General features: G+C 31.6%; 1 protein-coding gene across 1 annotated transcript in view; it reads right to left on the bottom strand.

Annotated features, from left to right (window-relative positions):
* LOC127701626 (uncharacterized) overlaps positions 1–16840 on the bottom strand; it is a 37652-nt gene that overhangs the window by 10254 nt on the left and 10558 nt on the right. The window contains exons 3-4 of the mRNA XM_052205602.1: positions 13486–13707; positions 6593–6715 (exon numbers count right to left, since the gene is read on the bottom strand). Of these exons, the coding sequence (XP_052061562.1) occupies positions 6593–6715; positions 13486–13707 (345 nt within the window). The remainder of the gene's footprint in view (positions 1–6592; positions 6716–13485; positions 13708–16840) is intronic.

Genomic DNA, 16840 nt, shown 5'->3' with positions numbered 1-16840 from the left:
ATTTAGATTGGGTGGCGTTGACATTAAGCAATCATTTAAGCTGGGTAAATCTTGCTGTGGTTTACAACTGCAGTCGTACACTATACGAATGGGGGTAGTCTCAGAATCTTTTTTCACAGGGTGGTGAGGAATGTAGTGAATCATATGTTTGTTGTTATCATCTTCCGTATCTGGAACCCTCTCTATAAATCCTCTCTTTTCTTGTTCATTGATTATTTCACTGTATTTTTGTATCAAATGTGGCTCCCGGTGTAGGTGTCTAATTATATTCTCGGCCCTACCTTTAGCAACGGCCATATTTGAAGGCAAATCTGGATGATCAAGTTTCCAAGGCAACTTCGCCGTGTACTTTCCGTTCTCGTAATCAATAGCTGTGTTCTGGTATGTCTGTAAATAGTTGGCGTTCTCCTTATTTTCGCATGTATTGATTCCTATTGACTCAAGTGTCCAGAACTTTTCAATCTCTGTCTCCTCCAATTGATGGGATGAAATGACGTTTAAAAGAACTGTAGATGCTGAAGGCTGACTGATGTTTCTATTGATTGGTCCTGATAATAAATATCCTATCTTTGACTGTACAGCGGTGGGTCCTTTTCCTCTTATAATTTGGTCCTCGATAATTTCCCAGTAGTAGTCCGCGCCTATTAGTAGGTCGATCTCAAAACGTTCTCCACTGTGTACAGAATGTGCCAGTTTAAGTCCTCTCAAGTGTGGCAAGCTCCTTGTAGTCTGTGAAATCTTGTTCCGAATCGGGACGGCAATCTGTGGAACAGTAAGTGTGTTGATACGTACCCTTTCTCCTGTGTCGGTCTGTAGTGGTATTGTTGCAGTATCTCAGTTTCGAACATTCTGTGATAAATCTCCGAACGCAGACAGATGAATGCTGACTTTTTCTGTCGGTTTTATTTCCAATTTATCCGCTAATTTTTGCGATATGAAAGAACGCTGTGCTCCATCGTCAAACAATATGTTAGATTCTACTCCTTGGTCGTTATACATAACTGGTGCAATAGCTGTTTTAAGGAGAATTTCGTCTCTTTGTAATAATAATTTTCCAGCACGAACTGACTTCAGCTTTGAATCCATATCCTGGTCACGGCACCATTAAATGTTGTGGAATCTCAATAAATACGTTATGATTGCTAAATACGTTTAATCGTCGTGATAGCTATGAAATCTATACTATAACGTCATTCACTACAGCGTTATGGTTACAACGTTACCATAGTTCAATGTTAGTACTTCGCGTATTTTCCGACAAGTACACCATAAGAACAAACTATAAAAATCAGTTAAAAAGGGCTTAACTCATCAGATCGATACAAAGCAGAAATACATCTACACGGGTTGTAAGGTCGTCACATAGAGGAGCGTTTAGTACAGTGATTTTGTCATAGTTTGTGTTCAGTGTTTTTTTTTAATGATAAACAATGACACAATGTAAACATTCTGATTTTTTGCTAAAGGTTCGTCTTAACATGAATTCAAGCTGGTAAATATCTTTGTTTATAGCTGATATATTAGTAAATTCAAATTGGTACCATATATTTCCTTATTTGACACAGAATAATGCTTGCGTATGTCAAAATTTAAAAAGTTGCTTACTCGTTTACCAACCAAAAAAAAAAGATTATTCATTGTCTGCTACATCACAAATTTCGTTACAATATACAATTGCCGTCACTTTTCCAAAAAGAAATAGCTTCTTTTGCATATAGTTAACGATTACTGACAATTCAATTCAGGGTCATGTTTTGGGTAAGAAATGTCATGGTTTGGTTCATGTTCGACATGGTTCAGTTATGAGATGATTCTTATCGGTATGAAGGAAAAGTAACGATGAAAGTAAACATATATTACACAACTATTGAAAAACAGAGAAAAACAAATATTTCTCGACTATTTTTTTTCTCGCGTTTAACCTTTTCTGCCATATTTCATGACAATATAATGATGTCGCCATTTTCTAATGTTCTTCTTTGTTCATATACAATCAGATCCAAGTTTCACATATTAACGTTGATTTTCTACTGGCGGAAAATAAATCCCTCTAGAAAATAAGTCGTTAACAGTAAATTTCAGATATAAGCGTAACGGTTATAGAATGCACATTAATAAATTAATCACGACGGTAATATATTACTGCGTTTCAATGGTAACTTCTTTCAAAATTATTTCATTTAAAATTAATTTATTACTGCGTTTCAATGGTAACTTCTTTCAAAATTATTTCATTTAAATTTAATTTATTACTGCGTTTCAATGGTAATTTCTTTCAAAATTATTTCATTTAAAATCAAAAACTCGAGGCTGTAAAGAGCCTGTGTCGCTCACCTTAGTCTATGTACATATTCAACAAATGACACTCTCCAACATGGTAGACGAGAATAGAATTCTTGACAAAAATCTCTGTTTTGTTGATCTTGTATTGCTGATCATTTAGTCTGTTTAGTTTCTCTTTATCTTCTTTATTTTTTGCCCAAAACACAAAAGGGGGTAAAAAAAAATAGTCATTTAAGGGCAACCACTTCTATAGAGAGTGACAGTCTACTACCTATATCAGCAAAATTTGACATGTTAGTAGATCTTGTCTTGCTGATAATTTTTGTATTTAAGTCTAGTTATCTATTATAATTTTTAACATGTAAGGCGAAACCCCCTAAAACTGATAAAAATCGAATCGTCATTTAAGGGCAATTATTCCAAGGAGACGTCTTTTTTGTAGATCTTGCAATGTCTTGCTGACCATTTTTGCTTATTTAAGTTTCTATCTATCTATAAAATTTTTAAGATATAAGGCAAAAAACGGAAAATAAATGGTAAACATCATCATCAAAGAGCAATAACTCTAATAAGGAGTCGGCTAACCATTTCGACCATGGACTTATTGGTAGAACCTGTCTTGCTTATCATTTTTGCAATTTAATGTTTCTCTGTATTTTTTTAGTATTCAAGATAGTAGGCAGAAATGGAAAAAAAATTGTCATTTAAGAGCAATAACTCCTATAAGAAGTCGTCTGACAATTTTGACGTATACGGACAATTGGTAGGGCTCAACATTCTGAACATTTCTACTCCTGTCAGATTTTCTCTATTCATAATGGTTTTCAAAATAATAGACAAAACGTGCATTTAATCGGGTACCCCAATGTTTTATTTTTAGCCATGGCGGCCATGTTGGTTGGCAGGCGGGGTCATCGGACCTTTTTTTTTAAACTAGATACCCCAATAATGATTGTGGCCAAGTTTGGTTAAATTTGGTCCAGTAATTTCAGAGGAGAAGAATTTTGTAAAAGTAAACGGACGACGATATAAGACGGACAACAGACGGCGACGACGGACGACGAACGCCAAGTGATGAGAAAAGCTCACTTGGCCTATTGGGTCAGGTGAGCAAAAAAAGGACCTTAGAAATTACATATTAATATATAATAAGTAGATACAGTATGATTTCCAATGAGACAACTATCCAGCCGAGACCAAATGACGCAGATGTAAGCAACTATATGTAGTCGTATGGCTTTCAAGAAGAGGAAAACCAATACCCCATAGCAAGCTATAAAAGGCCTCAACAAAATTTAATATAAAACCATTCAAATGAGAAAACCAAAATGCATGATTTATGTACAAAACATACATAAATACAATATGAGAAAAACATAATCCCGAGTAATCGTTTTTATTCCTTTGTAAATATAATTGATAATCAAAGTACTGAAGTACTGAACATCGGATGACCGCAAGATCTTGTGGATGGTCAAAAGCACATGTCACTGAAAAAGATCACATCTCTATACCTGAAACTGAGGTTAATGTACAGATATATTTTTTTTCTGAGACAAGTTCGTGCGTGGATGATGAATAAATGACAGGAAATTCAACCACACCGTAATAACTATTATATTGTAGTGATACAAATCAGTATACCTGGGACTATTATACTAATATAATAATAGTCCCAGAGTATGTATACACTGGTTTGTTGTTATATATTATATTAATATAACAGTTACATGTAAATATAATTTTCATCCATTTGTATATCATTCTATTGTACTATTCTAATAATAGTGCACTGCAAGTGCATGGTGGACACATGGAAAAAAATTCCATTTTTCTAAAAGATTGGCTATGAAAAGCCATTCATATTTTCCCGCAAAAACAATTACAGAGTTACCGGTCCTTGCCGCGAGTGTCACAAAACGTTCTTGAGATATTCTTCCACAAGCTTTAACGCAATTTTTTGGTGCGTGTGCATAGATATTATCAATTATTTTTTTACTTTTATATATATATATATATATATATCTAACGACAAAACATTTTCATATTATTAATTTGTGTTTAAAAAAATATTCATAGGAGCATCCATTGAAAAAAATGAATTTAAAACAAGCGGTAAGGAATGTTATTTTGCACTAGATAATGTCCGCGGATCTATATTTTTTTTATAGATCTGTTGAAAACCCAAAACTAATTTGCATAATGGAAATTTAGGCGATAGCAGTACATCGGAATGACCTCACGGTCATCTCGATGTAAAAAATGACATTATATCTAACTTATTCTACTTCTAGTGATCTTTCATACATTTTAATTAAGAACTTTGTAAATATATGTAATTGACAATTTATTAAGTTCTCCGAAAATCTGAGGAACTCTTTTGAAGAACAACTTAGTTTCATTTATAGATATTAAAAAAAAGTTTTACTGTTGTCCATGTTAAAATTTTTAGAAATAACTTTAATTTCATTACTTCCATTGACGTCACATCAGGTCAAAGCGGTGGATTTGTTTAGTGTACGCTGATTCAAAGGGTTTTGCTGATTGACGCGTACGTTTCGTCACGAGGTATTACGAGTCCAGAAGTCAACACTCCTGCACTGATATTAAATGTCATTCATGTTCTGTACATTTATCGTTAAAAGAAATGTTTTTTTTCTGCTCCTATGCACAACTTTATGGAATATTTGGTTTTCATTGCTCTTCATCTTAATCATTCTTTAGGCTTCCAAATATTTAGATGCGGGGCACCACAGACGAGTCACAAAAATACTTAAATTTTGTTTTAGGTATTCACGAAATAAGTATTTTCAGGGATACTTCACCCTAGTCTTATGTTTGTCTTTAAAAGCCGTTTTCATTGAGATTATACTGCAAGTTCAGTCGACTACTTACAGTAAAATTCGCGGTAGTGATCACCAAGCTCTTATAAAGCGCACAGACAAATAGAAAATTCAGTTTACCGTTAAATATTTTTTGAAATTTCAAGGTGGGCTAATTTCCCGCCAATGTTAGCTGAAATCGCTAGGGTACAAGTACCAGGCAAGGTGCATTTTGTATACTTTGAATGTTCTTTTCCATGATATTCACTGTATTTTATTCAAAACTTTTCTTTTACATTATTTAGGGCTTTTGAATATTTATATAAACGAACAAAGACTTCTCTAATATACATTTAACAATATAAGACATAAGAATATGTGTTAAGATTGTCAATTTACGTTCAAAACAATAAACGAAAAACAAATATGACCAACTTAACTAAACTATGACAAAATCACTGAACTAAACTCTTCTCGATATGATTCTTGAGATTGCAACGTCAGTAGAATTTTAAACAACGCCGGAGATCAAAATGGACATTTTTGTTGGTGTTGCTCGCTAGGAAATTTAATAAAATCATTCTAAAAGTAAGTTTAATTGTATCTGTTCATTTTTTTTCGTTAAACTGTTGATTTTCTATAATATCAAAATGGCTGCCTTTCGAGCGTGTATTTATAGGTCCGCTTCGAAGAACAAAAGATCTAAATTTTCCCAATAGAATCGAAATAACTCTATCATGCCATGCTCTATGCTCATTTTAACATGGGTAGGCGTTATATTTGTCAATATTTAACACCTCGCTAACGCTCGGCATTAAGATATTGACAAATATAATGCCTACCCATGTTAAAATGAGCATAGATATATTTGTCAATATTTAACACCTCGCTAACGCTCGGTATTAAGATATTGACAAATATAATGCCTACCCATGTTAAAATGAGCATAGAGCATGGTATGAAAGAATTATTTCTTAATTATATGTAAGTTGCTTAATATTTTTTGTTATAAGAGTACAATATGGAGTGAAAATCAATTTGAAATATTAAAAAGACATACACACTGCAAAAAGAGCTGCAAACAAGATGTTTCGTCCCTTTGGTTGTTTAAATAATTTGGTTGACATACTATGAAGTAAAAGAGTTGAATATCATAGAGTTTATACTTGTGCTAAAAATGTTTTAACAACCATGCTCCAGATTATTTATGTGATATTTCTAATGGCACAAGTCATGAAATCACTACTTGAAAACTAAAGACTGAGCAACACGATCTCAATAAAAATTGAAATTCTTCATAGCAAAACCGAATTGGTATTTTTTTATTCTTAACTGTAATTCAATAATGCGATTTTTTACCGTTCCTTCGTCCGAGACATAATAAACTGAGTTCAGCGACATAGACATCTCACTCTCAGCAAATTTGGAGAGAACGAGGGATTCAGCCAGAGGAAGTATCTTTATTGATTATAATGATTCATACTTACCTTGGTCTGTGCTGTCATTAATCTGTTGTTGTAAATAAGAAAACATTAAACTGTTTCTGTTTTCAGTTTGCTGGTTCATCTCATTTTTCTTTTCAATATCTGACAATTTTTGCTGTAGCTGAGCTAAAATTTATAAAAAAAAATCAAACAAGGGAAAATTGTGAAACTGCTAATATTTTCGTATGTTTCAAAATTTATATTTTAAATATATTTGTTTCAGTTATTCATAGATATATAAACTACTATATGAAATTCATAATCCAATCACAGCGCTCAAAATGTTCCCTCCTTCACTTTGAGTATGGTACATTAATGGGCAACATAAAGCCAGGAAAATGAGTTACTATACTTCCTTGTATATGCGTGCGAATCGAAGCTAGAACTGCCGAGGAGTATGCTATTGAATTAAGGGGCTCATACTGCTTTATTCTTAAAGGTTAGATATTACTTGGTCATGTTTTATGAATATTTATGAATGTTTATAAAACATGACCAAGTATTGTCTGACCAATTTTTAAACCATTGTGGTGACGTCAGCCTATTCATTTACCGTGGATTCTTTTTTCTAGAATCAACGCTTCCTAAATCTGCCGCTGAAATGGACTCACCAAATTATATTCAATTGTTTCCTTTGTGTGACTTATTTAATTAAGTTTGATTTGGCTACTTTACAGAGTTCTGTTCACTAATGGAATTAATTTAAAAACTTACCTTTAATCTTTGTAATCTGTATATACCTTCACTGGGAATCGAACCCTTCCTTGAAATCTGTTATGAATCACTGACATAAACACATCGATGAAACCTCTCGGCTACCAATGGGTTACAACTTAGATGTCTTTTTTATATATATAAATGAACATCGGGGTTGTACCTTTATATATATACACAATGTGCAGTCGTATAGTATAAGTTGGTAGCCGTGAGGTTAGCATGGTTAAAATCAACGAGTTAAAAGATATAAGCATTTGTCGGTTTAGGTTCGAATCCCTGTATTATCTCTGTTGTCCCAATTCTGTTTTTTTTTCTATTTTGCATGTTATAGTGGATATTTTTGTAATAATAGCGAGTTTTACCGTTTATTTTTTGGATTATTATTGGCTATTTCACATGTTTGAAACAAAAATGATTTCATTCTATTTGTCAATTTTTGTTGCATAAATATAGTATGATTTCTTCTGTTTTACTACATAATTTTACAAATGTTTGTTCGGAAATTCCTATGCGAGAAAATCGTGATGTGCCTAGAATGCTAGAAATTTCGGTAACATACTTATCATATATACTTTATATATGCTCTTTGGTAGGGTTGTTGTCTTTTTGACACATTCTCCATTTTCATTCTCAATTTTATCAGAAATAAGTTCGAATATGTCTTATTTTGTAAAAACAGATAATATTCAGATGCCTGATAATATAAAGATCTTTAAAGGTAGAAGTGTTATATTTGTATTTTGTTAACCAATTAATTGTGATCTGAGATTTATCAATGGATCGTTGGACACGATAACATGGTTATTTAAACTCACTTACAATACCTTCTAATTTAGAAAAGGCTTTAATTTTTAAAAGAAATTAACACAATAGTTTAAGTTATAGATACAATGGATAAGCGTAGATTCATGAAAAACAAACCATTCGCCCTCCGGGCTCATGGTTTCTTTTTCAAGAATCCACGCTAATCCATTGTATCTATATAACAGAACATATTCACACAATCGAGCGACATAACAAAATTAGCCTCTCATTGTAATAATCAAACTTTGATATTAGCTCACTTTAAGTGTTAACATGTTTAATAAAAGGCCTTAGGGATGTAAATCAATTAAAGGTCATTTCAACAGATGGAATGAAAGTGCAATGATATAGTGTTGTGATAACATAAAAGGATAACGTATTCAAAAAATGTCCGTTACAGGTACAATTTAATCTTATACGATATATCTAAAACTCCTTCATTTGAAAAGCACACAATGTTATATAAATCAGTTTTTCTAAAATTGTATATTTTTAAATAAGGACAAAACTTCATCAATAGATTTTGATTAACAATCAATTCTACATCAGGTGCTTGCTTTTTTTTTATTGGCGAATGTATTGGTTTTTTTTTTCTTATTCATAAACTCCCTTTCATTTTTTTTCAAACATTGAGTTTTAGGTCTGGTATAAAAATTAGATTAAATATTACATGTATTTTACCTACGCCGTTGCTTTTTTCGGGGGGAAAGGGGGGGGGGGGGGGGTAAATCATATTTACAAGAGTGTCTATAAATGAGTTACAACTGCTTCGAAGCACATTTAACAGATTGAAAGGATATATCACAGTGATATAAACTGACTAAAAGTTGAATTGTGAAACAAACAAAAAAATCTAAATAAGTTGAAATTTACTGGTGCAGTAAAATTTGTACCTTTAATGTTATTATGAAAAGCAAATCATTATCAAAGCAAAGCAAAAAAAGAGAAAAAGTTTTAAAATAAAAGATAACCTAAATCTTTAGCTTTCCAAAACTCTGATTACTGAACCAGCGGTTGGGAAGAATAGTTATTTCCAATATTCCTATAAAAAAATAGGAATTTTATTAGAACTTTTCCCTGACATAAGTAAATAGTATTTGATTTAAAAAGTCTGAACCAAAATATTGGCTGTGAAATAAAAATAGTTGTAACTCAAATGTATTTATTGATTTAAACTGTAAATAAAAAAAAGGGTAATTCCTCGCTAAAATTTTTCATGATTTACTTTCATACTCACAATAAATCAGGAAACATATACAATCCCTACATTTTCTTTGTACTGTTCTGTCACCTAATGTCTATAACGCATTTTTTTTTAAATTTCCCAAATTATAAAAAAAAGTCCTTACATCACTAAAGCTACCCCACAAATGAAATGCTATAAAATGAAGTCATGCATCAATTAAAAACATTTAATTTACACTGACAATGAAACTAATTCTTGAATACAACCAATCAAGAGATCATTTGAGCCTTAAGCACTTTACAATATTCTAAGTTTATAAGAGAATGTTAGAACATACTCACCCCTTCTCGTCCAATGAAAAGTCAGTTTTGTTCCCTTCTAATTTTCATAGTACATGACTTTCCATGCACTATAAAATGCTTTACATGAATGACTTTTCATTGTAGATTAATTATAAAAGTGAACTCTTAATAACTACATTAAAGTGTACAATCCCCTGAGGCATTTTCCTTGGGAAAATAGCCTACTGATTAAAGATGAAAGAGAATAGAATTTAAAAAAAACATTTTGAATTTTGCAAATGTTTATCATGGTACATATATATAACAAACAAAAAAATGAAATGGGGGCAAAGATGTAGGTAAAATGATCTTTTATTCAATATTGATAGCAGACATTCGAGTCAATTATAATTTTTTTCTTTCAAGAAAACAATGTCAAACTGTCAAATGCTGATATATAAAGCAAAGGATTTTTTTTTAAACAAAACACAATACATGTACATTCATCAATAAAAAGTAAGCATCTGATGTTGAATGGTTGTAATTCAAATATTCATAGAGTGAGTTTTATAATTATCAAAAAATATACAAATTTCAAAAAGCTGATTTATATAATATTGTGTGCTTTTTAAAATCAAGAAATTTAAGGTATATAAGTATTAAATTTTAGCTGAAGCAGAAGAAAAACTCAATGTTTGAACAATTTATCCTTTTTGTCCTCACAAAACTATGTTAGTGCTATTTCATTCCATCCATTGAAATGATCATTACCTATGTTATACATTCGTTTTGTTAACCTGGTTAACACTTTATTATAAAAAATGAATTCTTATTAAGGTTTGAATATTACAATGGGAAAGGATAATTTTGTATGGTCACTTGAAAGTGTGAATATGTTCTAAATTGGTCAGACAATACTTGGTCATGTTTTATGAACATTTAAAACCCTCGGCTACGCCTTGGGCTTTAAATCTTCACAAAACATGACCAAGTATTGTCTTACCTTTACATAATCCATTACTTCATGATAAGTACTTGCTAACGCTCGAACTTAATCATGAAGAAAGGGATTATCATTCTCTTCCATATACTAAGAGTTCACTTTTATGATTAATCTGCAATTATAGGTTAGACAATACTTGGTCATGTTTTATGAAGATTTAAAGATCAAGGCGTAGCCGAGGGCTTTAAATCTTCATAAAACATGATCAAGTATTGTCTGACCAATTTAGAACATATTCACACTTTCGATTGACCTTACAAAATTATCCTTTCCCATTGTAACATTCAAACCTAAATAAAAATTCACTTTTTATAATGAAGTGAATGTATAACATAGATAATGATCATTTCAATGGATGGAATGAAATAGCACTGACAATAGTTTGTGAGAACAAAAAGGATAAATTGTTCAAACATTGAGTTTTTCTTCTGCTTCAGGTAATATTCAATACTTATATACCTTAAATTTCTTGATTTTAAAAAGTACACAATTTTATTTAAATCCGCTTTTTGATGAAATTTGTATATTTTTTTATAATTATAAAATTCACTCTATAAATATTCGAATTACGACCATTCAACATCAGATGCTTACTTTTTTATTGATGAATGTACATTTATTGTGTTTTTTTTTTCTCGAAAAAAGTCCTTTGCTTTATATATCAGCAGTCTGACATTGTTTTCTTGAAAGAAAAAAAATAATAATTGACTGGAATGTCTGGTATAAAAATTGAATAAAAGATTATTTTACCTACATATTTGCCCCCATTTCATTTTTTGTTTGTTATATATATGTACCATTATAAATATTTGCAAAATTCAAAATGTTTTTTATAATTCTTTTCTCTGTCATCTTTAATCAGTAGGCTATTTTCCCAAGAAAAATGCCCCAGGGGATTGCTTTATAAATATTTGCAAAATTCAAAATGTTTTTTATAATTCTTTTCTCTGTCATCTTTAATCAGTAGGCTATTTTCCCAAGAAAAATGCCCCAGGGGATTCATTAGTGTAGTTATTAAGAGTTCACTTTCATAATTAGTCTACAATGAAAGTCATTCATGTATAGCATTTTATAGTGCATGGAAAGCCATGTACTATGAAAATTAGAAGGGAAAAACTGACTTTTCATTTGACGAGAAGGGGTGAGTATGTTCTAATGAAAAGTCATTCATGTGTAGCATTTTAAAGTGCATGGAAAGCCATGTACTATGAAAATTAGAAGGGAAAAAACTGACTTTTCATTGGACGAGAAGGGTGAGTATGTTCTAATGAAAAGTCATTCATGTGTAGCATTTTATAGTGCATGGAAAGCCATGTACTATGAAAAATAGATTGGAAAATACTGATTTTCCATTGGACGAGAATGGGTGAGTATTGCCAAATTGAATGTAAACACTTTTTTTTCAAATACATGAATTGGCTTCCTAAATCTGTCGCTGAAATGGACTCATCAAATTATATTCAATTGTTTCCTTTGTGTGCCTAATTTCATTAAGTTTGAATTTGCTAATTTACTGATTTCTGTTCACTAATGGAATTAATTTAAAAACTGATCTGTAACTTTTGCAATTTTTATATGCCTTCACTGGGAATCGAACTCCTCCTTGAAATCTCTTATGTGTGACCGACATCAACACATCGAGGAAACCTCTGGGCTACCATTGGGTTGCATTGTAGATGTCTATTTTATATATATAAATGAACATATGATACACATCGGTATAACGAACACACATGTGTACCATTAAATGTGTAAATTATATATACATAATAGACAATCGTATAGTATAAGTTGGTAGCCGTGAGATTAAGATCCATGCGTTATAGAGTCAAGTTAGAAGTAGAGACTTGTCGGTTTAGGTTCAAATCTCTGTTTTCTCTTTGTTGTCCATATTCTTTAGTTTATCCGTTTTTCTTATTTTGTATGTTATCGTGGATATTTTTGTTATAACAGAGGGTTTCCCTGTTTTTTTTTGTATTCTTATTGGCCAATTCATGTATTTGAAAAAAAAATGATTACATTCAATTTGGCAATTTCTGTTTTATAAATATAGTATGATTTCATCTGTTTCACTACATATCTTTACACATGTTTATTCGCAAATACCTATGCAAATAAATTGTGATGTGTCTAGAATTAGGTTTCTTGCTAGAAATTAATGTAGCATACTTATATACTTAAAAATAAGTTCGAATATGTCTTATTTTGTAAATTACAGATAATATTCAGATGCTTGATAATTTAAAGACAGACATGTTATGTTTTTTATTTGTATTTCTCTAACCAATTCATTGTGAACTTTGATTTATAAATGCATTGTTGAACATGATAACATGGTTATTTATATTCACTTACAATACCTTCTAATAAGAAAATGCTTTAATTTTAAAAGACATCAACAAAATAGTTTAAGTAATAGATGCAATAGATAAGCGTTGATTCATGAAAAAAAAAAAAAAAAAGTTCGCCCTCCGGGCTCATGGTTTCTTTTTCAAGATCAACGCTTATTCATTGTATCTATAATACATAATGATGTCTTTTAAGGCAAATAATACGTATTTGGTTGTTTTCGGATTTTGATGAAATATTATAAGTAATAGGTTTATAAATGTGACTATAGAATTTATGTAGAAAGCGACGAAAAATATGCATCTTTTCACTTTAAAATTTCAGTTTCTCAAAAATCCATCCACATAACTTTGTTTAACAATAATATGTATTGCTGTAAATATTTCCGTGATACGATAAAGATATATAAATATAAGAGGATCACCGTATTTTGATTAGAAAAGATTGAAAATGATTAATGCAGCCTTTAATGCATTGTTTCATTTGTTGTTTCATGTTGTTACATGAACACACAGAAGCATGCATACGGAATAAAATGCTAATTATTTTGACTTACCAAGCATCGTAAAATAAGCAACGGTTGAAACCAAAACAGCAGTCAACAACGATACTGTAAGTGTCTGAAGAAAGTTTTTTAACCATTCCTTCCACGAAGGAATAGTATAATGGTCCATTTTGATTTTTTTCTTGTCTGTCTTGATGTCGTCGCAAGTAGGGTCGTTATCTATTCTAATTTCTGCATACTCTTGGATATCATTGACAGCCATTTTAATTGTAGCTTCACAAAACAAAATAATATGTAAACTCATGAATGAAAAATTATTTCCAAACTATCAATTTATAGTAACAATATTAAGGAAGTATTACATGTAAACCAATGAACACTTTACCATCATTAGTTTCGTTTGGAGTAATAATGTGAATTCGTAAACTCTTTTAACTAATATGAATCATGTACTGTTTATTTTAAAACTTTTACAGATTACTATTCAGTTGTTATATCAAACAAAATTATTACAAAGATGCGAATTAATTAATTTTAAAATTCATAAGATGTCTAACAATATCGCCATTCACTTGAAGATTTTCATATTTGCCTTTCGGGATTGGATTTGTAAGGATACCTAGGCCAATATGTCAGTAAAAAAATATCCCTGTTTTTTTAATAATAATGTAACTTTATCGAGTGAATACAATTGCTCGTATGAATGTTTTGACCGGTTAGGTATCCATGGCTGTCTTCGTTCTGTAAGTATGTTCATACTACTGCATTTGTTTTCCAGTAGACGCAATATTCATTTATCTTAATTTTGACAATTTACCCGGGGCACCTGGGAAAATGCCCAGTTTTTGTTGGGGTTCATCTTGTTAAGTCTAGTTTTCTATGTAGTGTTTTTGTACTTGTTTTTCTTTCTTTTTTTGCAATGGCGTTGTCAGTATGTTTTCGACCTATAAATGAGTTTTGAACATCCCTTGGTATCTCTTTACATACAAATGTCTTCTAAACTAGGATTGTTTTAATTGAGTAAGAAAAGTTTGTAATAGACACTTTAGAAAGATCTGGTCAGAGATAAATTTTCTCATGCATCACCATTACATTTCTAAGAAAAAAAATCGTTTCAGCGTACAATCTCTATAAACAGAGTATCAGTTGCCTGACACGGACCAGTTCACAAAATATAGTTTAAAAAACGTAGACGAATAATGAAAACTATTCTATTACCAGTGTACTTTTAAATATAACCATTTCAAATAAACATCTTGTAATACATAAAAAAGAAACTTGTTATACATAAAAAAGGAACAACTAAAAATTACCAAATTATTGGACAGTACAACAGAGTACATCAACCACCAATAACCTACTCCTCCAAGACATAAGTCGTATAAACAAAGACAGACAGCAATGATTTAGAACAAAATGTAGGGTTTTAAAAAAACCACACAAACGATACCAGGCTTATAAAATACTGCAACCCATAGACAGTCATTCTTGAGGGAAAGCAGGAGGAATATTTACGGACTTTTGTCGGGCAGAATATTCATTTTCATCCTATCTTTGGCAAGGTTATTTTTCAGTTCTTACTAGGTCTTGATATTCAATTCCGAAATCCTCCTGATCGGCCCCTTCCCCAGAATATCAAATGCATGGTCGTCCCCTTATAGTGAAAGGGGTCAGTAAACAAGTAATCCCGGGCCAATGTGTGCTGCCTAACCATCCAGACTTTTTTTAAATTGTCACACATTATCGGAAAAATGGATAGAAATTGAAAACACCATTAGCTATCCAAGATCTTTCCTGAGCTACCCATACTGTGTATCTCCTACAATGTAAATGTGGTAAGCAGAACAGTCAAAACGTATGACTCATGATCGTAATAACTGTTTATTGACTATGAATGTAAGCCAGAACTTCTTGTCAGTCGACATTTGATATCTTCGGATCACACAAAAGCAGGTATCAACCGAGCTGACTGCCTCTTCGTTGCCTTTTTTTGCATGCTCCAAGAGCTCCAAGGTTGATCCGTTTGTGGCGACTTTTAAAAAAGGGACCAGTATATATAGATAATGCCCTTTGGAGTATTCCTTGAGCCGTCTGGTATTGTTGTTCCCTATTCCAGTGATTTTGTATATTGAGTTTTTCATTCGGAAGATACAATTTGCCTTCCACCACCTGTTAATATTCAATTTGCATTACTCAAGATTGCAGAATGCTTTAGTCTGAGATAGGAGGCTTCGATGATTCATACGCATTATACAACGGATTAAATAGATTCGTAACGAAAGAAGTGCCAACTGTGCAATCTCTAAATAAAACTAAAAGGCCACAAGAGACTTAATTCCTCAAATTGACATCACTATCTTTTAGAAAACTTACAATAAGAATCAAAGGAGTGAAAATTAACAGTGGAAGTTGCCTCGAAACTAGTGTAATAAAAAGATTCAAGGAATACTCCAAAAAATCGAAATAAAACATAATTTACATGTAGTGTAATAGGCTGCTACTGTTTATATATGTTTTCTATTTATATTAGCCGATTTAATCACTAAAACCAGAAGAAGAAAAAAAGGTATATCGAATTTACGAAACACAACACAATGTCAGAAATCTCTGCGCGTTACGAACCTGTGCAACTACTCTCTTAGGAGTACGTAGGTGGCCTGATGCAAGGCAAAATTTCTGCCACTATCCAACATACCAGTGGTAGTCTTAATTTCCAGCCCTCCATCCCGGTCGACCCATATTGCAGGACGGACAGTTTATTTGTTATTTATGAAAATATAAAGTATTTTGCATTCAAACCCCAGGAAATAATAGATATGCGTCACATCAGGTTTTATCAGTGTCCTTGTCAAGCAACTTCCACTGTTAATTTTCACTCCTTTGATTCTTGTCGTAAGTTTTCTAAAAGATAGTGATGTCAATTTGAGGAAGTATCTTGTCGCCTTTCAGTTTTATTCAGAGATTACACTTGACCCTTAACCTTATCGTTATTTTTTTTGAAGTACTGAACTGTTTTGCTAGATATACTGATTTCTATTTGCAAAAACAATACGAAAACAAGAAAATTAAAAAAAAATATAACTTACTCTCAACGGACAAGTAGCCTACTCGATCATTGAATTTTCACCGATGTAACTTCATAGAAACATAGATTAACGGATCGAGTCCTCGATAAACTCGTCTTATTCTTTTTTTCCCGACTATATTTAGAATGGTATAGACTGAGAACAGTGTTTGGTTTTTCCCTCTCTTTCTTCAACTAACTAAGTTTTATTTACTTATATTGAATTACGTTGCCAAAGATTCTTGAGTATTGTATGACATAAAAAAAAATTGAAACTATATTAGATAAAAGATTTTTTTAAATCGGAGATTGTCCATATATATATAACATAGACCGCTTGTC

This window comes from Mytilus californianus, unplaced genomic scaffold (genome assembly GCF_021869535.1).
Source record: "Mytilus californianus isolate M0D057914Y unplaced genomic scaffold, xbMytCali1.0.p SCAF_5, whole genome shotgun sequence".
Taxonomy (NCBI): Eukaryota; Metazoa; Mollusca; class Bivalvia; order Mytilida; family Mytilidae; genus Mytilus; species Mytilus californianus.
Note: the sequence above shows the minus strand (reverse complement) of the source record. Positions and strands in the feature narration are given on the sequence as shown.